The sequence below is a fragment of the Callorhinus ursinus genome, unplaced genomic scaffold (assembly GCF_003265705.2).
Source record: "Callorhinus ursinus isolate GAN/ISIS: 27379988/994484 unplaced genomic scaffold, GSC_fseal_2.0 scaffold12, whole genome shotgun sequence".
Lineage (NCBI taxonomy): Eukaryota > Metazoa > Chordata > Mammalia > Carnivora > Otariidae > Callorhinus > Callorhinus ursinus.
In genome coordinates this window covers 54,010,274-54,037,651 of record NW_027397074.1, presented here as the reverse complement: position 1 = coordinate 54,037,651, position 27,378 = coordinate 54,010,274, and the positions used below count along the sequence as shown (strand labels likewise).

The window sequence follows — 27,378 nt, the reverse complement described above, 5'->3', positions numbered from 1 at the left end:
TTTTTATTTTTTTAAAGATTTTATTTATTTGACAGAGAGAGACACAGCGAGAGAGGGAACACAAGCAGGGGGAGTGGGAGAGGGAGAAGCAGGCTTCCCACGGAGCGGGGAGCCCGATGCGGGGCTCGATCCCAGGACCCTGGGATCATGACCTGAGCCGAAGGCAGATGCCCAACGACTGAGCCACCCAGGCGCCCCAAGAGCATGTTTTTCTATTTTCATTTGTCCTATCATTTTTTTTTTGGAGTCTAAATCCTCTGGTTGTCTAAGCCTGTTTGACCTGATAAAGTATACATTTGCTTAATATTTAGGCAAGCATATGTTTATGTGTTTCAAGCCAGTTTATTACTTAAAGTAGTCAAGTTGTCAGGTTGGTTGTAATATAGATTGTCAGCAAGATTTTCCTGTTTGAACCCAAATGCTACTATGGGTGAATAGAAAGGTAAGACTTTTTAAGGCTTTTCAAACTCTCAAGAAGTTTTCTAAAGCATATAATATTCCGACATGGCCTATTTTGGCTACATAAAAGAATTGCAGTCAGATATGTTGATTGCTGCATAAATAGGGAAGAATCTTACTCGGTGTTTTTTTGTTCTTAGAACAGCATAGAGACTGGACTGAGAAAGGGTAGTTTATCATAATAGTAAATAGATCAGGACTGGTATCATCCTGTGGTATCCATATACTAAAGTGACTTCATAGCACACCTTTCTTTTTTAAATGTTAGAAACCAATGGAAGTTCAAAGAAGAAAATAGTCATGATCTACATTTCCAGCATCTAGGATGAACCACTCAGCATTCTGATAAGCCTGCTTTTTCTATCTCTTTCTAAACTTTACTAATTATACAAGCGACATGAGTGGTTAGTAAACAATGAGCACAATAATACAAATAATATTCTATTTTAAATACTTTTATATGCTTATACAAATTTACATAGAAAATATAAAGTATTGTTTGTGAGAGTTTTTAAATGATATTATATTGTGTGCCCAGCCATCTTTATATTCTCTTCCCTTAACATTGGCGTTTAGCAGTCAATAACTAAATGTTTACTAAAGTAAAAATTGCAAATTAGCAAATAAATTGTGTATATACTTTATCCAAATTGAACTTCTGTTAGTTTCTTAAGTAGCTACGTTTTACTTTGCTTCTAGGCCTTCACACTTGCTGCTCCTTGTGCCTGAAATGCTCGGGTCCCACCTCGATTGCTGTTTCCTTGGGAGACCTTTGCTGATCATTTTCTGATGGAAGGAATTCCTTTCTCCATATTCCCATGCTCCAGGGCTTGGCCCTTTTCAATACTCATTTCCATTTAAAATATTTCTTTAGGGGCATCTTTCCTGGTATAGTGTAACCCCTTGAGAGCAAGGACCATATCTGCTTTTCCACTCCTAAATTTCTAGCGCCTAACTTATGGCCTTGTGCTTAGTAGGACTGAATAAAGGTTTGATAAATTGAATTGTGAGCATGTTTTTAATACTTTGGAATGCAATTCAAGGGGATGACAAAATAACAGTGCTTTCATAGGTCACTACTGCCTCTTGACACCTCCTTCTCTTAGCTCCTCTCCCCTCCCTTGCCATTGCCCATTCATGTCCAATCACGTCATTTTAACCTCCAAAATATGTATCGTAAGTCTGCTCATTTTTTTTTTTTTTTTAAGTAAGCTCTACACCCAACGTGGGGCTGGAACTCACAACCCCGAGATCAAGAGTCGCCTGCTCCACTGACTGAGCCAGCCAGACGCCCCACGTCTGCTCATTTTATTCCATCTCTGTCACCACCACTGTGGTCCAGTCTACCATCATCTCTTGCTCAGGACCACTAGAATAATTTGGTCTCCCCACATTCATCTTGTCATATCCAATGAAATAGAACAAACTAAAATGATAGCCTATTATGTAATAAGAATAAGTAGTTTTGTGACACTGTTTTCAGTTCTTATTTGCTGCATTGTGAGGGTATATGTGTAAGTTGTGTGTATATGAGTTAGTACTTGAGTACTTGGTTGCTCTATAGAATGTATTTCTTAATGTGGGACATGGTCAAAACAGTTTGAAAGCCATTGTCCTATACTGATAACTCTGGAGAATTCTTTTGCTCTGTCAGGATCAGAAGACTATTCTTCATTACCATGTGACCCTCTTTTGTATGTGTCTTTAAAGGAAAAATTCCTTTAAAATAAAGTGAGAAGTGAAGTCTTTTGGATGAAGCTATTTGGAAGTGGTCCCACCCTTTCTTTGTATGTTCCTCTGTGTCTCCTTTCAAGTTTAAGTTATATAGGTCAGTGGGTAAATCTTCAGGTATGAGTAGTTGGACAGAATTTAACTGTAATTTTTCTGCTTTTTTAATATACACACGCAAATAAGTAAATAATTATACTTATTTCTGTATTTATATTTACTCATTTTCTCCCTCCCTCTCACTCTATTGTTCATGAATATATTTTTTAGTCTTTTTCTTTTCCTTCTTATATTCTTACCTATTTTTGGCTTCTTTTCATGTCTATAATATTAATATTATCATAACATTGCTCTCATTGGAAGTGTGACTTTTGGGAACTTAAACATGAAAAGCATAAACACTGTCCCAGTATATGCCTTTCTGGTATATGCTTGGTGTAAATTGCATTTCTGGACCCTTTTGAACCTGCTCTCAAAAGGACAAGAAATTTTAGGTCATCCCTTGGAAGCAAACTGACCTGTTTAGGGCTAAACAAACCTTGTGGTTGTGTTAGGGAACTTTTCAGTTACTCTGATCTAGTTGTATACTGCAAAGAAGGAGAGGTCAAGAGACCTCTAACCTCATCATCCCCTTCAATCTTGGTTAGCACATGGAGCTTGTCTAAGTAAGACTGTGAACAAAATGATCATTTATATCTTTCCCAACCATGAAGTTTCTTCATCTCTTGGACTGTGTTCGACTCTCTTTGGTCTGGTAGTGTAGCATATCTTGATCTCTCACTATTTTGTTTTTCATTGCATGAGACAATTAAGGGATTGCTTATCCCTAGAAAAATCTGAAAATTAGTCAGGTGGTTATAGGGTAAGTGAGTACAGCACAATTATAGTGCCTTCATGGTGCTGGGGACCCGGGACCCTTCTATTTTGTTGCTTTGCCATCTTTAACTTGAGATGGCTTCTCCTGTCTCTACCACCACCTTGTTATCATGGTATCATAAAAAGGGAAACACGAAGAGGAGGGCATTCTCCTTTTCAGGGCACAATGTGGAAATCTATCATTTTTACTCATATGCCATTCACCTGACCTAGTTACATGGTCACACTTAGCTGCAAGGGAGGCCAGGCAGCCCTGTGTACCACTGAAACTTGTGTGACTGTGGACGAGAACAGATGTCAGGAGAGGAAGAAGCAGTTGCACCCTAATAGTCAACAACCTGAAGGAATTTACTGTTTTGTGAAGAGAAAGTTTCCACTGACGTTATCAAGTGGACTTCAGTTACTGAAAAGAGTTAGCCTGAGTTACTGTATTTGCCTTTGGGATTTAAGTCAGATTTATTCTACTGCTCATAGGGATGAGTGTGAAAGATATTAAGAGATGAGGTTGTTTTTCCTTAACTCTTACTTTTCCTGTGCTGTTTTTGTTTTTTCTTTTTTACATTTTTTGAGGCTAATTTTGTACTTGTTTTCAGGTATGGCACAGTCACAAGGCTGGGTGAGAAGGTATGCCAAAGCCTTCTGTAAGGGTTTTTTTGTGGCGGTGCCCGTGGCCGTGACTTTCTTGGACCGGGTGGCCTGTGTGGCAAGAGTGGAGGGAGCATCAATGCAGGTAAAAACAAATGTGGTTTCGTTCTTTATAGCACATGCTTCATGGTTTCTCATGTACTAGCAGTGGGATTTCTGTATATTATTTCTATGATGGGACCAGAAAAGTTTTAAAAAAGGCCTTGACCTGAAATTTAACTTACTAAATTTTTTTAAAAGGTCTTCTAATGTGGTCATATTATAAACAGGGTAGAGGTGAATAACGTAATTATCAAATAGTTCTCTATATCTATAGGTTTTTTTTAGTTTTTATTTTATTTTATTTATTTTAGTATTGTAAATAGAGAGTCTAAGGAAATTTTCCTAAATGACACCATTTTCTGTGGATATGGCCTGGGATTTTAAGATATTTTAATTATCTATATTTGAATCCATACTTAAATATCCTTTTAAGGCCAAATTATTAGTTGCAGGATGGGTTTGGGTCAAATTCAGTTACTGTGTGTGTGTGTGTGTGTGTGTGTGTATATATATATATATATATATATATATATATAGTTACTATCTCTATCTCATTGTCCGTATGTATATATATGTACATACACACACCCAAAATATGTATGTATGCATAAAATATATACATACTATATGTATACACATACTCAAGTGTGTATATATACATAAATACACATACGTATTCAGGTATATATATGTATGTGTACATATGTGTGTATGCATATACACTTGTAGAAGGTAGAAAAGTCTAGAGCACTGGTCCCAGATATTCTGGGTGTGTTCTCTAAGCATGTTGCTGATTGAAAATATTAAATGCAGTTTATATTGGAAGAATTTCACAGTGGAGATTTCCAAAACTTGTATGCAAATAGTCTTCTGGAATAACTTAGAGAAGACTTTGGTGTTCTAAAATTGATGTCTAGGGCGCCTGGGTGGCTCAGATGGTTAAGCGTCTGCCTTCGGCTCAGGTCATGATCCCAGGGTCCTGGGATCGAGTCCCGCATCGGGCTCCCTGCTCCTTGGGAGCCTGCTTCTCTCTCTGCCTCTCTCTCTCTCTCTCTCTCATGAATAAATAAATAAAATCTTTAAAAAAAAGTAAAATTGATGTCTAGAACCTAACCGTGTAAGTTTATGTAATTAAGAAGAATTTGCATTTTGTGATATGATTTGTTTTCTTCCATTATGAGCATGTATTAAGTTCACATTGTGCTAAATAGCTGTATAAAACAAGTAAAATGAATATATAAGCTTGTAAGAGCTTAAAGTTGTATAAAGAAAAACCATTTTGTTTTTCCTTTTTTTTTAGTCAGAACTAGTTAAGGGCATAGGTATCAGCTTTGAGGAGTTAGAATGAGTTTGCTTTTTTAAATGTAATTTTTGTATTGAAAATCAGATCTCTTCCTGAGTTCTGGTAATGAGTGCTGTTTTGCTATACAACCATTACTATTCCGACATAGATTTTTCCAGAACACAAAGCCTTCTTACCTTGGAATTGATGATATTCCAGAGGATCATACGGCAATCATAGTATCCTAATCTTCATGTTTTAGCCCAGTATATACCCACTGAACATCTGTGTTCATGGTTTGTGTTAAGAGGGAATTCATTAAAAAAATATAAGAAATTGATTGTCTTATGAAAAGACAAGGCTTATCCCTAGTTAAGAAGGCAGTGAAGAAAGTGTTAAATAGTGTCATTCTTAAATGCCAGTCTGTTAACTCAGATTTTTTGCTGCAGCTACATTTGCTGCAGATACATTTCTTACAGTGTTCCTGGACCCTACTCCCCAAAGAAGTCAAATTTTTTACCTTGTAGTTTGGTATATTATGTAGAATTTCCTTGGCTACTGATTACAGGAAAACAGCTTGAATTGAGTTAGATATACAGGAGAGTTTATTGGAAGGCTTATTATGTACCCAGGAGGAAGGCAGAAGTGTGGCCATCATCAGGGACAACTGGTCCGGGGATTTGGACACTGCAGGGTGCTCCGTCTTCTGTGTTTCTGCCATCTGTTTCTGTCTGCATCTTGGCTTCACTCTCTCAAACTGGCTTTCCCCACCATGCAGGCACACTGCTGCTTTAAGATGCCCCATTTCATCACCAATTGAGAGAGATTTCTCCTCTTGCCTTAATTTCACTTTGAAAGATCTTGGGAAAGACTGCGATTTATTGTTTCAGTCACGTGCCCTTATCTATACAAATATAGATCAACTTTGACCAGTGGGTTAGAGTGCCATGCCCAGCTTCAGACAGGTACACACACCCCTAGCCTGTGGCTAGGCTCAGTAAGAAAATGATGGTATATATTTGAATCACATTGTTCCATGGGCCTTCAGCTTTCAGGGTAAGTTAGGGGTGACATTTCCCAAAGAAAGTGTATGGTATTTTCAGAATAAAAGAGGAAATGATATCCTGGGAAGAAAATAGAGATGTGTGTTTATTACAGTTGGGTCTGTATTTTAGGATTTTTTGACTCCTTCTAAGTATAGTAGAGAATTTATTTATAATTTCATGAGATATTACTAAAACATACTTAATTAGGAGCAGAAATTGCAATCATGGGATATAGTGATTAATTAATGAAGCATTTTTTAAGACATCTTTGCTACTGTACAGCTTTGATGAACTGAACATGTTTAGACCATGGGGTTCAGCAGAATTTTTGACCAAAAATTTGACAAAAAATCTTGCCTTCAATTTTCTGTAGTGACACAAGTACTAAATAGCTTGCAGGGTATGTGGACATCTCTGGAAGTCCCCGAGCATCTTGCAAGGAACATACCTGCTTTTATTGACTCTGAGGCCTGAGAATTATATCTGGTATTTGGCAGTTGGTTGATTTGTTCTGAAGGAAGGGAGTTCTCTGGATGTGTGGTGATGCCTTCTTGTGCCAGGTTTAGAAGTATGAGAGAAAGGTAGAAGAAGCAATTGGCAAGAAATAAAATGAAGTGTGGAGAAGAAGAGGAAAGAAAGTAACCTAGATTGGTTGGGTAGTTGAGGACGATGGAGAAAATGAGACAACTGGTACAATGAGCCAGAGGCAGAGTGGCACAGAGGACCAGTGTGAAAGAGACTCAAGACAGAAATGTGCTCCCCGGAAGGCATTGCTAGGCCCCTTTGTGAGACCTCCCTTGGAGCTGTACCCTTGAGTGCTGATACATCTCTGTGGCATGTTTGTGTGTAGCACCGTGAGATATGTCATTCTACATCTCAGTATTCATTGAAGGAATCTGTGCCATTTAGAAGGAATTCATGTTGGTGTAGTTTACCAGTCTTGAGAATCATTCATTGTGTAGTGCTTTAGAATTCCTGTGTATTCAGGTGGAAAGATCATATCTAGTCATTTCTGTCATTTCAAATATATGAATCATTTTGTGACTCAGGAGGTCATTTTGAGATATGGACAATAATGAAAAGCAGTGGTAACTCTGAGTTGGAATAGGGAATCACTTATCAAATGGCTATGAAGTGTGAAACACTCTTTTAGGTGCTGTAGGGGGATGGCAAATCAGGTACGGATTCTGTCTTCAATGTACTTTTACTTTAGTAGAAGTGGTTCAAAGTAATTAACTCAATGATGGATACATTTTCAGATGAGAAGATATCAAGCTGTCAGACATATTTGGCCAGTGCCTGGTACTGAAATGAAAACCGGTTTGCTTTAGCATACTATTTTGGAGCATGGACCTGGAAGTTTTAATTTGGAATAGAGTGGTACCAGAGAATAATACCTTGAGCCCTTTTATTGTTGGTCACAGTATTAACTTTTACTATAGCAATAAACTACCCTAAGATTTCAGTTGCTTGCATTCAGATCATTATTTCTTGCTCATGGGTCAGTAGGTTAACTGTAGTCACTCTGGACTATGGGTTTGGTTCCCTCCACTTCATGTATCTTTCATTGTGGGACCTACACTGAAGGAGCCATGGCTGCTTGGGGTATGTTCTCACGGGTGATAGCAGGATATCAGAGGGTGAGTAGAAACACTCAGAACCTCTTAAAGCCTCAGTTCAGAACTTCTACTCTTCTGTTCACATTCCATTGGTCAAAGTAATTCACGTGTCAAAACCCAAAGTCCGTGAGTTCGGGGAGTCATGGCAAAGTGAGGAGGGAAGGAAGAATAGTGAGTAGGTGAGTACACAGACCACAGCCACTATGACTCCAACGATACCTGGTTGACTTCAGAGGTAATCTAAAAGTTGTTTTTCACCTTTGAGTCTACCTCCAATGACCCTAGTCTTTGGAGTCAAAGACTGACAAAATTGGAATAGATTGAAATTTTGAGTCACTGAATTCTGGAATGGGTTGATCCATTTTAGATGTCTTTAAGTTGGAGTCATCCGGGGCCACTTGGATCATCACTTTAGAGTGGCTTTTCTTAAAGGTCACTCTGCAACTTGTAGACATGTTATTTAAGAAAATCCAAGGACTGAAAGATCACATCTCATTAAAGAGAAATAGAATACCAGTCTTTTGGAGTATATTGAATAAATGCTGTTATAGCAACACTGGAAATTCACTTTGGTAGCAAATTTTGCATGAGAACTGTTTCTTATGTCTTTTTAGAATTCTGCTGGCTTGGGATTTAATAGGAAAGGCTTGTTTCCAGGATTCCTTGTTACAAGAAATCTTTACTTTTTTTTTAAAATTTTATTTTATTATGTTAATCACCACACATTACATCATTAATTTTTGATGTAGTGTTCCATGATTCATTGTTTGCGTATAACACCCAGTGCTCCATTCAGTATGTGCCCTCTTTAATACCCATCACCAGGCTAACCCATCCCCCAACCCCTCCCCTCTAGAACCCTCAGTTTGTTTCTCATGGTTCATCTCCCCCTCTGATTTCCCTTCCTTCATTTTTCCCATTCTACTATCTTTTTTTTTCTTTTTTTTAACATATAATGTATTATTTGTTTCAGAGGTACAGGTCTGTGATTCATCAGTTTTACACAATTCACAGTGCTCATCATAGCACATACCCTCCCCAATGTCCCTCATCCAGCCACCCCATCCCTCCCACCCCCCACCACTCCAGCAACCCTCAGTTTGTTTCCTGAGATTAAGAATGCCTCATATCAGTGAGATCATATGATACATGTCTTTCTCTGATTGACTTATTTTGCTTAGCGTAATACCCTCTAGTTCCATACACGTCATTGCAAATGGTAAGATTTTGTTTCTTTGTTTTTTTGATGGCTGCATAATTTTCCATTATATACACACACACACACACACACACACACACACACACACACACACACCACATCTTCTTTATCCATTCATCTGTTGGTGGACATCTTGGCTCTTTCCACAGTTTGGCTATTGTGGATTGCTGCTATAAACATTGGGGTGCATGTACCCCTTCCGATCTCTACATTTGTATCTTTGGGGTAAATACCCAATAGTGCCGTTGCTGGATCGTATGGTAGCTCTATTTCCAACTTTTGAGGAACTCCATACTGTTTTCCAGAGTGGCTTTACCAGCTTGCATTCCCACGAACAGTGTAGGAGGGTTCCCCTTTCTCCTCATCCCCGCCAACATCTGTCATTTCCTGACTTGTTAATTTTAGCCATTCTGACGGGTGTGAGGTGGTATCTCACTGAGGTTTTGATTTGGATTTCCCTGATGCCGAGCGATGTTGAGCACTGTTTCATGTGTCTGTTGGCCATTTGGATGTCTTCTTTGGAAAAATGCCTGTTCATGACTTCTGCCCATTTCTTGATTGGATTATTTGTTCTTTGGGTGTTGAGTTTGATAAATTCTTTATAGATTTTGGATACTAGCTCTTTATCTGATATGTCATTTGAAAATATCTTCTCCCATTCTGTCAGTTGGCTTTTGGTTTTGTGGACTGTTTCCTTAGCTGTGCAAAAGATTTTATCTTGATGAAATCCCAATAGTTAATTTTTGCCCTTGCTTCCCTTGCCTTTGGCAGTGTTTCTAGGAAAAAGTTGCTATGGCTGAGGTCGAAGAGGTTGCTGCCTGTGTTCTCTAGGATTTTGATGGACTCCTGTCTCACATTTAGGTCTCTCAACCATTTGGAGTCTATTTTTGTGTGTGGTGTAAGGAAATGGTCCAGTTTCATTCTTCTGCATGTGGCTGTCCAATTTTCCCAATACCATTTGTTGAAGAGACTGTCTTTTTTCCACTGGACATTCTTTCCTGCTTTGTTGAAGATTAGTTGACCATAGAGTTGAGGGTCCATTTCTGGGCTCTCTATTCTGTTCCATTGATCTATATGTCTGTTTTTGTGCCAGTACCATACTGTCTTGATGACAGCTTTGTAATAGAGCTTGATGTCTGGAATTGTGACGCCACCAGCTTTGCTTTTCTTTTTCAACATTCCTCTGGCTATTGGGGGTCTTTTCTGGTTCCATACAAATTTTAGGATTATTTGTTCCATTTCTTTGAAAAAAGTTGATGGTATTTTGATAGGGATTGCATTAAATGTGTAGATTGCTCTAGGTAGCATTGGTATCTTCATAATATTTGTTCTTCCAATACATGAGCATGGAACATTTTTACATTTCTTTGTGTCATCTTCAATTCCTTTCATGAGTATTTTATAGTTTTATGAGTACAGATTCTTTGCCTCTTTGGTTAGATTTATTCCTAGGTATCTTATGGTTTTGGGTGCAGTTGTAAATGGAATTGACTCCTTAATTTCTCTTTCTTTTGTCTTGTTGTTGGTATATAGAAATGCAACTGATTTCTGTGCATTGATTTTATATCCTGCCATTTTATTGAATTCCTGTATGAGTTCTAGCAGTTTTGGGGTGGAATCTTTTGGGTTTTCCACATAAAGTATCATATCATCTGCAAAGAATGAGAGTTTGACTTCTTTGCCCATTTGGAGGCCTTTGATTTCTTTTTGTTGTCTGATTGCTGTGGCTAGGACTTCTAGTACTATGTTGAATAGCAGTGGTGATAGTGGACATCCTTGCCATGTTCCTCACCTTAGGGGGAAAGCTTTCAGTTTTTCCCCATTGAGAATGATGTTCACTGTGGGTTTTTCATAGATGGCTTTTATGATATTGAGGTATGTACGCTTTATCCCTGCACTCTGAAGAGTTTTAATCAAGAAAGGATGCTGTAGTTTCTCAAATGCTTTTTCTGCATCTACTGAGAGGATCATATGGTTCTTGTTCTTTCTTTTGTTAATGTATTGTAGCACATTGATTGGTTTGCGGATGCTGAACCAACCTTGCAGCCCAGGAATAAATCCCACTTGGTCGTGGTGAATAATCCTTTTAATGTGCTGTTGGATCCTGGCTAGTATTTTGGTGAGAATTTTTGCATCCATGTTCATGAGGGATATTCATCTGTTAATTCTCCTTTTTGATGGGATCTTTGTCTGATTTTGGGATCAAGGTGATGCTGGCCTCATAAAATGAGTTTGGAAGTTTTCCTTCCATTTCTGTTCTTTGGAAGAGTTTCAGAAGAATAGGTATTAATTCTTCTTCAAATGTTTGGTAGAATTCCCCTGGGAAGCCATCTGGCCCTGGGCTCTTGTTTATTGGGAGATTTTTGATGACTGCTTCAATTTCCTTAGTGGTTATAGGTCTGTTCAGGTTTTCTATTTCTTCCTGGTTCAGCTGGATAGTTGATACATCTCTAGGAATGCATCCATTTCTTCCAGATTATCTAATTTGCTGGCATAGAGTTGCTCATAATATGTTCTTATAATTGTTTGCATTTCTTTGGTGTTGGTTGTGATCTCTCCTCTCTCATTCATGATTTTATTTATTTGGGTCATTTCTCTTTTCTTTTTGATAAGTATGGCCAGGGGTTTATCAATCTTATTCTTTCAAAGAACCAGCTCCTAGTTTCGTTGATCTGTTCTGCTGTTCTTTTGGTTTCTATTTCATTGATTTCTCCTCTGATATTTATTATTTCTCTTCTCCTGCTGGGTTTGGGCTTTATTTGCTGTTCTTTCTCCAGCTCCTTTAAGTGTAGGGTTAGGTTGTGTATTTGAGACCTTACTTGTTTCTTGAGAAAGGCTTGTATTGCTATATACTTTCCTCTTAGGACCGCCTTTGCTGCGTCCCAAAGATTTTGAACAGTTGTATTTTCTTTTTTTTTTAAGATTTTATTTATTTATTTGACAGAGAAAGACACAGCAAGAGAGGGAACACAAGCAGGGGGAATGGGAGAGGGAGAAGCAGGCTTCCTGCTGAGCAGGGAGCCTGATGAGGGGCTCGATCCCAGGACCCTGGGATCATGACCTGAGCTGAAGGCAAACGCTTAATGACTGAGCCACCCAGGTGCCCCAGAACAGTTGTGTTTTCATTTTCATTTGTTCCCATGAATTTTTTTAATTCTTCTTTAATTTCCTGGTTGACCCATTTATTCTTTAGTAGGATGCTCTTTAGCCTCCATATATTTGAGTTTTTTCTGACTTTCCTCTTGTGATTGAGTTCTAGTTTCAAAGCATTGTGGTCCACAAATATGCAGGGAATGATCCCAATCTTTTGGTACTGGTTGAGACCTGACTGGCCTGCCAGGTCTCTGTGGATAGGTCTGTTGCCAAGCTAATGCTTCTACCATTGTAGGTTACAGATCTCTTCTCCAGAGCTGCTTTCAGGATTTTCTCTTTGTCTCTGAGACTTGTAAGTTTTACTATTAGATGTCGAGGTGTTGACCTATTTTTATTGATTTTGGGGGGGGTTCTCTGTGCCTCCTGGATTTTGATGCCTGTTTCCTTCCCCAAATTAGGGAAGTTGTCTGGTATAATTTGCTCCAATATACCTTCTGCCCCTCTCTCTCTTTCTTCTTCTTCTGGGATCCCAATTATTCTAATATTGTTTCATCTTATGGTATCACTTATCTCTCGATTTCTGCCCTTGTGATCCAGTAGTTGTTTATCTCTCTTTTTCTCAGCTTTTTTATTCCCCATCATTTGGTCTTCTATATCACTAATTCTGTTTTTTCCCTCATTTATCCTAGCAGTTAGAGGCTCCATTTTTGATTGCACCTCATTGGATTTTAGTTCTTTTATTTCTCCAGAAAGCGTTTCTCTAGTATCTTCCATGCTTTTTTCAAGCCCAGCTAGTATCTTTATAATCATCATTCTGAACTCTAGTTCTTACATCTTACTAATGTTTGTATTGATTAGGTCCCTGGCAGTCGGTACTGCCTCTTGTTCTTTTTTTTTGAGGTGAGTTTTTCCATCTTGTCATTTTGTCCAGAGGAGAACAGATGAATGAGAGATCAAAATGCTAACAGGGTAACAACAACCCCAGAAAAATATACACTAAATAAATCAGAAGAGACCTGAAACCGGCGGAAAAGAAAGGGAAAGGTAGAAAAAAGAAAAAAACAAAAAAGAATATGATCGAATACGATCAGGCTGGTGAATAGATCAGTGCCACACACTAGATTTTGGGTGTATTTTGGTCTGTTAGAAGAAACTGCCTCCTAAAATTTTAAAGAATGAAAAACTTATATATGTGCAAAAATAAGGGTAAATACGATGAAGGGATAGAAAATGACTGTAAAGATGAATAGTATAAAAGATTTTATAAAAGGAATTGATAAGAAGTCGGTTGAAAAAAGAAAGAAGAGAAATTAAAAAAAAGAGAGAGAATGTGATCAGGCAGGAGACTAGAACAAAGCCATACACTAGAGATTTGGGGTATATTTTGGTCTGTTAGAAGAAACTGTATCCCAAAATTTTAGAGAGAGAACAACTTATATATACACCAAAAATAAGGTTAACTACAATGAAGGGATAGAATATGACTCAAAAAATAAAAAAGATTTTTAAAAAAGGGATTGATAAGATGTCGGTTGAAAAAGGGAAAAAGAAAAATAAAAAAAATAGAAAAAGAAAAAATAAAGAAAATTAAAAAAATTAACTTTGAAAGACTAAAGAATCAGAGGGGAAAAAGCCATGAATTCTATGTGCAGTATTCTCCTAGTGCTGGAGTTCTACCGTTCTCATTGATCGGTAAACTTGGTTCTGGCTGGCCATTCTTGCTGATCTTCTGGGGGAGAGGCCTGTTGCCCTGGTTCCCAAACGTCTTTGTCGGAGGCGGAATTGCCCCTCCCTTGCCGGTCCCGCTAAGTAATCAGCTCTGGTTTGCTGTCGGGAGCTTGTTTCCTGCAAGCTTTCTGCATAGCTTTAGAGGAGGAGAGTGAAAATGGTGGCCTCCCAATCTCCACCCCGACAGAGCGAGAACTCAGGGCCCCACTCCTCAGTGAGCCCCCAGAGAAAAGCAATCACTCCCATCTCCCCGATCTCCGGCTGCACTCTGCGCTCACCTGGCCTGTGACCGATAGTTTTTATCTCTGGCGCACGACCCCCTGTGGAGTCTCCAAACCCAGCAGATCCCTGCGGTGTGCTCCCGCGCTGCTCCTCCCAGGGGAGGAAGGGGAGTCTCCCCGGATCTGCCGCTTGTTGGGTCCCTGCTGGAGGAGCAGTGGCTCGACTGTGCTGCGGATTACGGTTTATGGCCACCCCGAGCTGAGAGCCCGCTCCTCGGTTCCGTCTGTGCAGCTGGCTTCCCGGCTCCGATACCTGGGAACTCCGCACCCCCAGTATTTCTGTGACCCCGAGGGTCCTGAGACCACACTGTCCCAGTGAGGGTTCCACCCCCCTCTTAGCCACTGGAGCGACCTCCCTCAGTGGAGCCGACTTCTAAAAGTTGCGATTTTGTCTCTCTTGCTCTATCACTTGCCAGAAGCAGCGGACGGAGGCCCGCTCCTCTTGCTGTCTTTCCTCCTGAATATCGCCTTGGATTCACTTCTCCGCATGTCCTACCTTCCAGAAAGTGGTCACTTTTCTGTTCAGAGAGTTGCTGCTATTCTTTTCTTTGATCTCCTGTTGAGTTTGCAGGTGTTCAGAATGGTTTGATCCCTATCTAGCTGAATTCCTGGGACCAGATGAAATTTAGTTCTCCTATTCCTCCGACATCTTCCTCCTGCTCTCCAGAAATCTTTACTTTTTAAACACTATGGAGTAGGTTAGGTTTTTCCAGTATTAATTTATAATTTATTAGGTATCTGACTAGAAGGACAGAGGTGGTCAAACAGGAAGACTTACAGCTAGTTGAAGGTAAGTCATAAATGAAAATAAAGTTATTAATGATATAATGACCTAATTCAGTGGGAAATAGGATTCAGTTTATCAAACATTTGATTTTTAAAATAAAGTATAGATATATCCATTTTATTGGATGATATGTACCTTTTGCAATGCTCTGCATACAGAGAATGCTGGCAGAAATTGTTGGTTAAAGATTATTCATACTGACCTATTACCCTCTAGTGCACATGAATCACTTATACTAGTTGCTGAAAGGTTACTATGAAAGTAGATGCACTTTTTTTTTTTTTAAAGAAGCACTGCATTACTCAACATTAATTTAACTCAGGAAATGAAGACTGATACTGCATATAGTTGAAATTACAGAGGGAATTTATGTTGGTGGAATGCAGTTATTCAAATTAGAAGTTCAATCGCTTACTGAGGCTTTTAGAGTAAAAAAGGTGCCCTAGGAATAGTTTAATGACCTCATACCAAAGTTTTATATTTTATTTGAGTGAGAATGCCTGTAGCAGGGTCACTGGTTCTTATAAAGGGTATATGCCAGGGTACCTGGGTGGCTCAGTTGTTAAGTGTCTGCCTTCGGCTCAGGTCCTGATCCCAGGGTCCTGGATAGAGCCCCACATCAGGCTCCCTGCTTTGTGGGAAGCCTGCTTCTCCCTCTCTCACTCCCCCTGCTTGTGTTCCCTCTCTCGCTGTCTCTCTCTGTCAAATAAATAAATAAAATCTTTAAAAAAAATAAAAGGTGTATGCCTCCTACATTTAAAATTAAGATTTAAGACTTTAAGAAGTAAGTGAAAGAAATAATTGTAGGTATCATTGTCCTGTTTTTGTTGCAATTGCTACAGAATTTTTGTATAGTCTACCATCTTCTTTTTTCCAGTTGGCATAGCCAGAGGGGAAAATACTTGAAAACATTACTCTACAGTTCTGTCTCTCTAGCTTAGACTTCAGAGAAAGATTTATGCAGAATAAATTAGAAAGGTAGAGAATGGGAGGGAAAATAGAATTCAATCAGCATAGAGGTATTTACTAATCAATAACAGACTTTCATCGGTTCAAAATTGTCTTGACTTTCAGCTACCTGCAAATGATCCTGAGGAAACTGGTTTGTAATAAACATCTTAGACTCCTTCTTGGCTCTTTGCAGTCATTATCTTAGTTTCCTGCTGAGTTTAAAATTAAAAGTCAAAAAAGCAAGCAAAGAGGCTTGCACTCTCTCCTTGTCACATTTATTTATTTTATTTTATTAAAAAATTTTTAAACCTATAGAGGGCTTAATATTCAACAGTTATCCTTGGTTATAACTATTATTTTGACACTCTGAGAAGCTAGATACAAATATAGACTCTTAAGGAAAGAGATATATTATGATTTATGCACCAGAATTTATTGTAGAGTTAGGGAGTTTTATGTTACCTGCTGAATTTGCACTTCCAAGATGCTGGGAACCACCGGGCACACATTTCCTGCGATGCTGAATGCTGTGTTCTTACTCCCCTTGGTCGTCTGGGGCTGACTTTGGAGGAAGCCAGGAGTTAATGTTGGAATGCTTTCTCAGCTTATGTGTGAGCTTTCTTCCCAAATTACCTTTGGCTCAAAAATCTCACCTAAGGTGTTTACCCCTCAGGATGTTATACATTTTTATGTAGTTCTGCAACCTGTCATTAATAGAGAATTCAAATAGATCAGTTTGTATTTATAGCAACAAACATATGTGAAACTGAAACAGTTGGTGAGTGATAACTTTATAATGTCCCTTCATGGATTTCCTTTACTTCCCATGATAGAAGAACAGTATGCTTCTGTTTTATGTAGCCAGGATTATATCTGTTATTTAAATGCTGACTTCATAACACTTTTAAAAAAGATGTTGAAGTAATTTTAGACTCACAGAAAAGTTGTAAGAGTAGTACAGAGAACTCCCATTGGGTTTTCTATTCAGATTCATCAGTTTTCAATATTTTGCTACCTTTATTTTCTTCCCTTTTCTTTTTCCCTTCTTCTCCTTCTCTCTCTCCTTCTCTTTCTTTTCCTCTCTCTCAAACATAGGTATTTATGTTTCTCTGTATACACACACACACATATGTACGTGTATATACACACACAAAAACATTATTGAACCATTTAAGTTGCATACATCATGCCCCTTTAATAAGACTTTTGTATACTCTTCTGAGTCATGATCATTGATGATCGGCATATTTTCTTTTACATAATTTTAAATTTAATACTTTATTCAGATTCCCATGGCTAGAACTTTTGATACATTAAGGTGTATTGACTCGAGTTCTAAACTGGACATTTAAAATAACTGAGGCCAAACATTTGAGATAATTTACCTAAGCTCACACAGCCATCAAGTTTCACAACTGACTCCAACTAACTCTGGTAATACTTTCCATTTGACTAAATGATAACTCATAAAAGTCATGCTTTATCACTATTGTGTAATGCCTCCCTAAAATACTGCTCACAGAGATATTTTGTTCCATTTTATTTTTGTTTATGCAGTGGTGTAATTGATAAGTTATTTAATTTTGGGGTGGTTCTGTAGTACATTTGGATTTTAAACAAAGATAGAAATTAATGTTATGGTAGGAGATGAAAGATTTCAAACTTTGAAACTCGGAAATGGAAGTGATGGAAAATGCCCTATTCTAAACTGAAGATTATAAACTTTATTAGACTTCTTAAAAGAAGGAATTAGATTTCACTTTCTGGAAATACAGCAGAGTAGATATCTAGAAAATATTCCCAATGCAAAACTCATAAAGAACTATAAATAAAACATGAAAAATCTTTAAAAATGCATAGTGACCTTGCAGGGAGGTGAGGGAAATGATCTGAGACCACAAATAAGGGGGAATACATTTCCAGAGTAGTAAGTATGCTTTAAAGCCTGCAGCTGTCCTATGGACATTTGTCAATTCCTGGTAACTCAGAGTTTTTGGTTTTAATAGCCACATGGGGATCAGAAGACAAGGCCCTGGGCTCATACAGGGTAGGGAGGTAGAACAGAAATTCTGAATAAATTCAGGACCATGGAGGAGACACATCTTTAGGGAACGCATACACTAAAACCAAATCTGTTCTGCAAGAAAAATTTTCCAGGCTCTGAGTAGAGGAGAAGAGCCCTAATGTGGACTGAAGTTTGAATTTACCTTCACTGCAATTGAAACAGCCTAAGATGAGATTTTCATTCACTTTGGACTCAGGTTTAGGGCCGCCTCAGGCACCTGGTGGGAGCTATCACCGATTCTCCTGGGCACATACAAAGTTTGGTGAACAGGATCTCGCAGTAAAAATATCACACAAGGAAATGAGCACTATTCTAAGTGAGAGTCTGTAACATCCTTTTACAAAATCAGACCATAAAGACTAGGTACTATCAGCTGTTAAGTGTGGTATGTTTAAAGGAATAAAAGACAAAACTTAAAATATGAGAAAACAATGAAAGATTATTTAAAATGATAAAAGTACCATTTTTATCACTTGTGCTTTAATGTATTTTTTAAGGTATAAAAATTATATTGTGGTTAGTTTGAAAAATCTTTAGTATTCATCACATAAAATTTGCAATGAAATGTATAATAATTGAGATTTACTTTATAGTAATATGGGAGGAGGAAGAGTGGAGTTGTGTTATAGATGAAACAAGATTGGCCATGAGTTCATAATTGTAGACCCTAGATGATGGGTAACGTGGTAGTTTATTATACTATTCTGTCTACTTTTTAAAAAACAGCTTTATTGAGGGATAACTTATATACCATTGAATTTATCCGTGGTGAATGATTTAGTAATTTTAAATAAATTTATGGAGTCGTATAATCATCTTTCAGAATATTTCCAACCCCCCAAAATGATCCCTTGTGTCTATTTGAAGTAAATTCTTACTTTAACTTATGCTTTTTCTGGGCATTCTCTGCAACTAGAACCATTCAATATGTGGTCTTTTATGTGTTACTTCTTTTACTTACCATAATGTGTTTTGAGGTTTATCCATGTTGTACCATATATCAGTAGTTTTTTTTTTTATTACCAAAAAGAATTCCATTGTATGGATTTTTTTTCCCCATTTTGTTCCTGCTTACCAGTTGATGAACATTTAGGTTGTTTCCACATTTTCATTATCATGAATAATGCTGCTAGGTGTGGAATTGCTAAGTCATATGGTACATTTATGTTTCATTTTTAAGAAATTGCCAAACTAACGCTGGGGTAGCTGATAGTGCGTGTTCTCATTCTTCCTCTTGTTACAGGACTGGGCGGCGTGAAGGGAAAGTACCCAGTCCACTGATGCCGTGTGTGGCTGGAACCTCGGTTCCCTGTTGTGCCCACTGACACTCTGGTGTTGGGGCAGAGTTTCCTTTGATGTTTGGCTGGGTTAGGATGGGTATTATAAGAAATGTTTTCTGTTCCACTTGGGCACTTTTCCTGGCCCTATGGCTGGAAAGTAGGTTTTTCTTCAAGCTTTTTTGTTCTGCCTGTTGGTGGCTCCTGGTTGCAGGCTTCTCCATTGTGTTATCTAGAATATATGAGAAGCAAAAAGAAAACCCAGGGAACTTGCCACCGTGTAGTTCCTCAAGTCCTAATGTCCCTAGCCTCCAGTCCGTCTTCTTTCCACCTTATAGAGTCATACCCCATTTGTTCTTTGTCTTATGTTTGGGGTATTTTAGTTGTGAGAGAAAGGACTAGCAATGAATGGAGGTACTCCATTTGGTCCTAGGCATATGATTTGCCTTCCCTAGTAGTAAAGTGGGACTGAGTTCTGGCCAATGGAAAGAGGATGAAAAGTAAGTTGCCATTTCCAGGCTTGGTCTGACTCTGAGGCCACAGGAGGTGGTAGATCTATAAAATAGAAAAGAACCTGGGTTTCTGAATGACTGTGTATACCAAGTGCTTGAGATTCTTTTTATAGGCAGTTAGCCTCGTTTGGCTATGTAACAATACTTATTACTCTACCTTTTCCTTTCTGCTTTTTCTTATCTTATGCTCCCTTTAAGGCTAAACTCAAGTCCTACCTTCTTCATGAAACTTTCCCTCATTCCATCATTCACTTATTTGAAATCCTACAGCACTGTAAATTTAACTCATAATTATAAATGTTTTGTATTGTCCTCTAGTCTATTTATTTCATGGGTTAATGCTAACTCTACTTTGTAAGCTTCTAAAAGAAAGGGACCATATTCCTCTCACCTACCCATTCAGAGGGTTGCTGAATAAATGCATATTAAATTTGTTCTTTGAAGCACTGAAGTGCCTGAATAATTAAACCCTACAGAAATATGATGAAATGAAATTATCATCATTAAAATTTTTTTTTCTTTGACTTTGAGGGTGTTTCTGCACTCTTCAACTGAAAACTTTTTAGCTTCGTGATGAACCCATTATATTCTTTATGGCAGAGGTTTTCAAACCTTTTTGCTTATGACTCATTAAGTAATACAGTTTTTTATTGTACATATATACACACAACTGAAATAGAATTTTCGTGTAACAATACTAAAATTGCAATTACCATCATTATGTGCAGTGCCCTCTGATATTTTCTATTCTGGTTGCATCCCATTAAATTGATTCTATGACTCACTCATTGGTCATGACCTATAATTTGAAAAATGCTGCTTTATTGCTGGAGGGAGGCTTGAAGGGGTGAAGCTGCTCAAATTGAGCTATAGCTAAGGGAATGGAGGATGTTAGCTTTTGAGTCCGAAACTTTAAATGTGGGCTTGTCCTAAGGGCTTCAACCAGTAAGTGCAATGCGAAGGATAAGGAGGCCTGTGGTCTGAGAAAGCCCTTTGACAGTGTCATCCTTAGGCTTTTATTAATACCACCGGGGGTGCCTTATTCATGGAGGTTCCTGAGCCCTAACCCAGTTCTATGAAAATGGAATTATTACTAGGACCTTGGAATCTGCATTTTGACAAGCTCTGTAAATACTCAAGTTTGAAAAAAAATTTCATGACTATGTATGGTGATGGATGGTAACTAGACTTACTGGGGTGATCATTTTGCAATGTATACAAGTGTTAAATCGCTGTGTTATACATCTGAAACTAATATAATGTTACGTCTCAATGATGCTTTAATAAAAAAATATGTTTGAGAAACCTTTTGTTGTAGAGAGCCCCAACTTTTGGGTAGGGCAAGTTATTGGGGCATTTGCCAGACATGGGAACTGTTTTTGCTTCAGAACTCCTGATTGTTTTGGTTTGCTAAGCTTTTGAATTCTAACTTTTTAAAAAATTTTTTTTTTTAAAGATTTTATTTATTTGAGAGAGAGAGAATGAGAGACAGAGCGCACGAGAGGGAAGACGGTCAGAGGGAGAAGCAGACACCTTGCTGAGCAGGGAGCCCGATGTGGGACTCGATCCTGGGACTCCAAGGATCATGACCTGAGCTGAAGGCAGTTGCTTAACCAACTGAGCCACCCAGGCGCCCTAACTTTTTTTAAATTTAATTTTATTTTTTTTAATGCTTTTTTAAAAAAGATTTTATTTATTTATTTGCCAGAGAGATATATAGAGAGAGTGTATAAGCAGGGGGATCAGCAGGCAGAGGGAGAATCAGGCTCCCCACTGAGTAAGGAGCCTGATGCGGGACTCGATTCCAGGATGCTGGGATCATGACCTGAGCCGAAGGCAGACAGACCCTTAACTGACCGAGTCATTCAGGCATCACTTGAATTCTAACTTTTAGCACCTTTTAAAAATGTATTTTTGTGTGGCGCCTGGGTGGCTCAGTCAGTTAGATGTCTGCCTTTGGCTCAGGTCATGGTCCCAGGGCCTGGGATTGAAGCCCTGCATCAGGCTCCCTGCTCAGTGGGGAGTCTCCTTCTCCCTCTCTCTCTGTCCCTCTCCACCACTCATGCTCTTTCTCTTGTGCACACTCTCTCTCTCTCAAATAAGTAAATAAAAGATTAAGAAAATAGATTTTTCACTTTCCATTTGTCTATTAAATTACTCATCATATATTTATGCTAGTTTTAGCTTATTTTATTGCTTCTAATCCCTTGTATCGATGGTTATATCAATTTGTAATTTTCATTTTTGATTTTTCTTACTAGTTGTAAACTTTGTTATTTCTTTCTGGTTTTAATTTTATATTATCTTGTTACTATATTTTTAACTTTTAAGTGTGTATTCTATACTTTATAGCTTTAGAGTTTTTATCTTTTAATGTTTTGTTTAGGTTTTTTTTTTTTGCCTGCTAATCTTTCTTTTTTTACAATATAAATGACTTTTCACTTTTGTAATTTTTATTAATTTTTATTTAAAAAATATTATTTATTTGAGACAGAGAGAGAGAGAGAGAGAGTGTATGAGCAGGGCTGGAAGGGTGGTCAGAAGAAGAGGGAGAAGAGGACACACCATGGAGCAGGGAGCCCGATGCGGGGCTCGATCCCAAGACCCTGAGATCATGACCTGAGCTGAAGACAGATGCTTAACTGACTGAGCCACCTGGGTACCCCATCTGTAGTTTTTAAAATGACAAACAAGAAGCATAGAGTGACAGCTGAGAGAATGGCTCATTCACATAGCATGGGAAATGTATAGATTTTTACCGTGATGTCTCCTCAATGAATCACATTTCCTCCCACATTGAATCTGGCCATATGACTTGCTTTAGCTAATTGGGAATCAACAAATGTTACTCAAGTAGGAACTTGGTCAGTGCTTGTGAACTGGGAACATGCAAGAAACTCAGGCTGTCCTGCTAGAGGGGACATTGGAGGACAAGTGACGCATCCTGGCCAAAGAGCCCTGGTTAAGTGCTTGATGTGTGAGTAGAGCCATCTTGGCTTTTCTATCACTTTTTGAATCACAGATGATTGCAGCCACATGAATGGCCTCAGGAGAGAGAGATCAGCAGAGGATCTACCCCTCTGAGTGAAACCTATGTTGCCAAATTATGAGCAAATAAATGGTTGTTCTTTTAAGACTCATAGTTTTAGAGTGGTTTGTTATGAAACAATAGGTAACCCAAATTATTAGTGAGATGCTGCCAAAACAAAATTCTAAAATAGATGGCATTAGTTTTGGGACTGGATGGCAGTGGAGGGCTGGAAAAATGGTAAGACATTGTTGGCAAAAGTTGGACAAATGATAGACAACTATTACTAGAAGCTGCAAAGGTTGTGAGGAAACTGTTATTGGAGACTGGAATAGTGGTGACCATGTTTCATGGTACTAGAACAGTTTGAGAAGCTGTCACCTGCAGGAACTTGGAATATAGAAGGTGTACCTAACATATTTATGGATTTGGCTAAGGAGATTTCCAGGTAGAATATTGACATTGTCAATTGGCTTCTTACAGCTTTGTATAGGGTGTAGGAAGAGGGAAATGAACTTAAGCAGAACTTAGAGGAAATACAAGGTGTCCAGTAATTTTTGTTTTAAAAAATAAAAATGTTTCTTCAGCAGTCTCTGGCAGGCAAAAGATTCTCAAAGTAAGAAGTAGCCTAGGGTAGATATCAAATCTTTCTTTTTTTAAAAGATTTTTATTTATTTATTTGAGAGAGAGAATGAGAGAGAGACAGAGAGAGAGAGCATGAGATGGGCGAGGGTCAAAGGGAGAAGCAGACTCCCCGCCAAGCAGGGAGCCTGATGTGGGACTTGATCCCGGGACTCCAGGATCATGACCTGAGCTGAAGGCAGTCACTTAACCAACTGAGACATCCAGGCGCCTGGGTAGATATCAAATCTTGACTGGAAGACTCTTTGGTAAGACCTCAAAAAGATTTAAGGTGTGACTTAGTAGATCCTTTTAGCCAGACAGAAGAGATTATAATTGTGTAGGAATCTTCAGGTCTTTGTGTCACAGCAGCCTGACACAAAGTGGAAAGAGCTCTAGTTTGCAAAGAGTTATTAATATAGTTTTATGGGGAATGGAGTGCATATTAATTAGATGAATAGGAAGTCAAAAGAGTTTTAAGGGACTTGAATTGGTGTATATTTGTCAATTGGTGAAGCCAATTGACAAATTTTGACCATCCCTTTAAGTATACACCACAGAAGACCCTGAATAGCCACGGCAATCTTGAAAAGGAAAAAAAAAAGCTGAAGTTAATCACAATTCCAGATTTCAAGTTATATTACAAAGCTGTAGTAATCAAAAAAGCATGGTACTGGCCCAAAAATAGACACATAGATCAATGGAACAGAATAGAAAGCCCAGAAGCAAACTACAATTATATGGTCAGTTAATCTTCAACAAAGGAGGCAAGAATATGCAATGGGAAAAAGATATTCTCTTCAACGAATGGTGTTGGGAAAACTGGAAAGCTACATGCAAGAGAATGAAACTGGACCAATTTCTTACACCACACACAAAGATAAACTCAAAATAGATTAAAGATCTAAATGTGAGACCTGAAATCATAAAAATCCTAGAAGAGAGCACAGGCAGTAATTTCTCTGACACTGGCCCCTGCAACATTTTTCTAGATATATCTCCTTAGGCAATGAAACAAAAGCAAAAATAAACTATTGGGAGTACATCAAAATAAAAAGCTTCTGCACAGTTAAGGAAACAATCAAAACTAAAAGACAACCTACTGAATGGGAGAAGATATTTGCAAAGGACATATCCAGTAAAGGGTTAGTATCCAAAGTATTTGAAGAATTTACACAACTCAACACCAAAAAAACCTACAATGCAATTAAAAAATGGGCAGAAGACATGAACAGACATTTCTCCAAAGAAGACATACAGATGGTCAACAGACGCATGGAAACATACCCAGCATCACTCATCATCAGGGAAATGCAAAACAAAACCACAATGAGATATTACCTCAGACCTGTCAGAGTGGGTTAAATCAAAAGCACAAGAGACAATGTGAGTGTTGTGGAAAAAAAGGAACCGTTATGCATTGTTGGTAGCAACGCAAACTGGTGCAGCCACTCTGGAAGACAGTATGGAGGTTCCTCAAAAATTTAAAAATAGAATTATCATATGGTTCAGCAATTGCACTCTTGGGTATTTACCCAAAGAATACAAAAACACTAACTCAAAAAAATATAGGAACCCCAAAGTTTATTGCAGCATTATTTACAATAGCTAAATTATGGAAGCAACCCAAGTGTCTATCAATAAATGAATGGATAAAGAACTGGTACACACACACACACACACACACACACACACACACACACACACACACACCCTGGAATATTATTCAGCCATAAAAAAGAATGAAATCTTGACATTTGCAATGACATGGATGGAGCTAGAGAGTATACTAAGCAAAATAAGTCAGTCAGAGAAACACAAATACCACATTAATTCACTCATGTGAAATTTAAGAAATAAAACAAGTGAATAAAGGAAAAAAAGAGACAAACCAAAGAACAGACTCTTAACTGTATAGAACAAAATGATGGTTACCAAAGGGGAGATGGGTGGGGGGATGGGTAAAATAGGTGAAGGGGATTAAAAGTACACTCATCGTGAGCACAGAGTAATGTATAGAATTGTTAAATCACTGTATCGTACACCTGAAACTAATATAACACTGTGTGTTAACTGTACTGTAATTAAAATTTAAGGAAATAATGAGAAAGAAAAATAAAAGGGATAGTCAGTTTAAAAAGAGGCCTCTGGGCCCCAGCTTACTGTGAACAGAAGCATTTTTTTTTTAAGATTTTATTTATTTATTCAAGAGAGAGAGCACTAGCAGGGGGAGGCATAGAGGGAGAGGGAAAAGCAGACTCCCTGCTGAGCAGGGAGCCTGACACGGGGCTCAGTCACAGGACCTTGAGATCATGACCTGAGCAGAAGGCAGATGATTAACCGACTGAACCATCCAGGCACCCCCAGAAGCATTTCTTTTTGGAGTCAAAAGTCCATAGGGCAGAGCAAAGAGCCATGGACAACAATAGATTAGGGAACCATCCCAGAGAATGAAGTGGGTCTGAATGAAAGAACATTCCTGTCCCTGGAGTAGGAGGCCCTGACATCTGCTGGTGGATATTAGGCTTATGATGGACAAATGACTTCTGTGTTTCTCCTATTCTTTTTCAAAAATCTATTGTGGTTATCCTGTTTCTGTCTTTCTTTTGCATGTTGGGTGTTTGGGGGACAGATAACTTGTCTTTTTTACTTCATAAACCTCTGATTCAAGAAGAGTTGCACTTGAATTCCACTCTAGGATCCTCAACCATGGACTTCAATCCTTTTGCAAAAGGACTGTGGTATATTGTTACATTAATGTCCCCTTTTCCACCACCAACTCCTATGAGTCATGCCTCTTGGTTCCCAAGCTCTTGTGTAGTCCCCTACCCTGACTCTTGGCTTGGCCACATTAATCCCTTTGGCCAGTGGAATTATAGCAAACAACATACAAACAGAGGCTTCTGGGACCACTAGTATCTCTATGGTTGTAGTTGCCTGAATGATATCAGGTCAGACTACAAATTATTATTTTTCTTCTTTTTTTTTAATTAACATATAATGTATTATTTGTTTCAGGGGTACAGGTCTGTGATTCATCACTCTTACACAATTCACAGCACTCACCATAGCACATACCCTCCCCAATGTCCATCACCCAGCCACCCCATCCCTCCCACCCCCCACCACTCCAGCAACCCTCAGTTTGTTTCCTGAGATTAAGAGTCTCTTATGGTTTGTCTCCCTCTCTGATTTCATCTTGTTTCACTTTTCCCTCCCTTCCTCTATGATCCTCTGTCTTGTTTCTCAAATTCTTCATATCAGTGAGATCATATGATACTTGTCTTTCTCTGATTGACTTATGTCACTTAGCATAATACCCTCTAGTTCCATCCCATTGTTGCAAATGGCAAGATTTCATTTTTTGATGGCTGCCTAATATTCCATTGTGTATATATACCACATCTTCTTTATCCATTCATCTGTCGATGGACATCTAGGCTCTTTCCCTAGTTTGGCTATTGTGGACATTGCTACTATAAACATTGGGGTGCATGTGCCCCAAATCTTTATAGATTTTGGATACTAGCCCTTTATCTGATATGTCATTAGTAAATATCTTCTCCCATTCTGTCGGTTGTCTTTTGGTTTTGTTAACTGTTTCCTTTGCTATGCAAAAGCTTTTTATTTTGATGAAGTTCCAATAGTTCATTTTTGCCCTTGCTTTCCTTGCCTTTGGCGATGTTTCTAGGAAGAAGTTGCTGCCTGTGTTCTCCTCAAGGATTTTGATGGACTCCTGTCTCACATTTAGGTCTTTCATCCATTTTGAGTCTCCTTTTGTGTGTGGTGTAAGGAAATGGTCCAGTTTCATTCTTATGCATGTGGCTGTCCAGTTTTCCCAACACCATTTGTTGAAGAGACTATCTTTTTTCCATTGGACATTCTTTCCTGGAAAAACACAATATTTAATATTCAAACATTTTTAGATTGTATATTGCCAGGGTGGGTGGTGCTCTTTTTAGGCCTGAAGGGGTTGAAAGCACTGTGCCAGAGAAGTGAGGTTAAAACCAGACTTTGTTGGTAACTGATAGGTAGTGAATTATAGGTTGGGAACTTTTTTTTTAATTAAAAAATGAATGTACAAAAACATGAATAAGAAATTTATAGGAAAAAAATCAA

At 38.4% G+C, this 27,378-nt stretch overlaps 1 protein-coding gene across 1 annotated transcript in view; it reads left to right on the top strand.

Moving 5' to 3' along the window:
* The window catches only part of IMMP2L (inner mitochondrial membrane peptidase subunit 2), an 875,294-nt gene that overhangs the window by 33,236 nt on the left and 814,680 nt on the right, over positions 1-27,378 (top strand). Inside the window, 1 exon segment of the mRNA XM_073899084.1 lies at positions 3,657-3,793. Coding sequence (XP_073755185.1) covers positions 3,659-3,793 — 135 coding nt within the window. The 5' untranslated portion in view covers positions 3,657-3,658.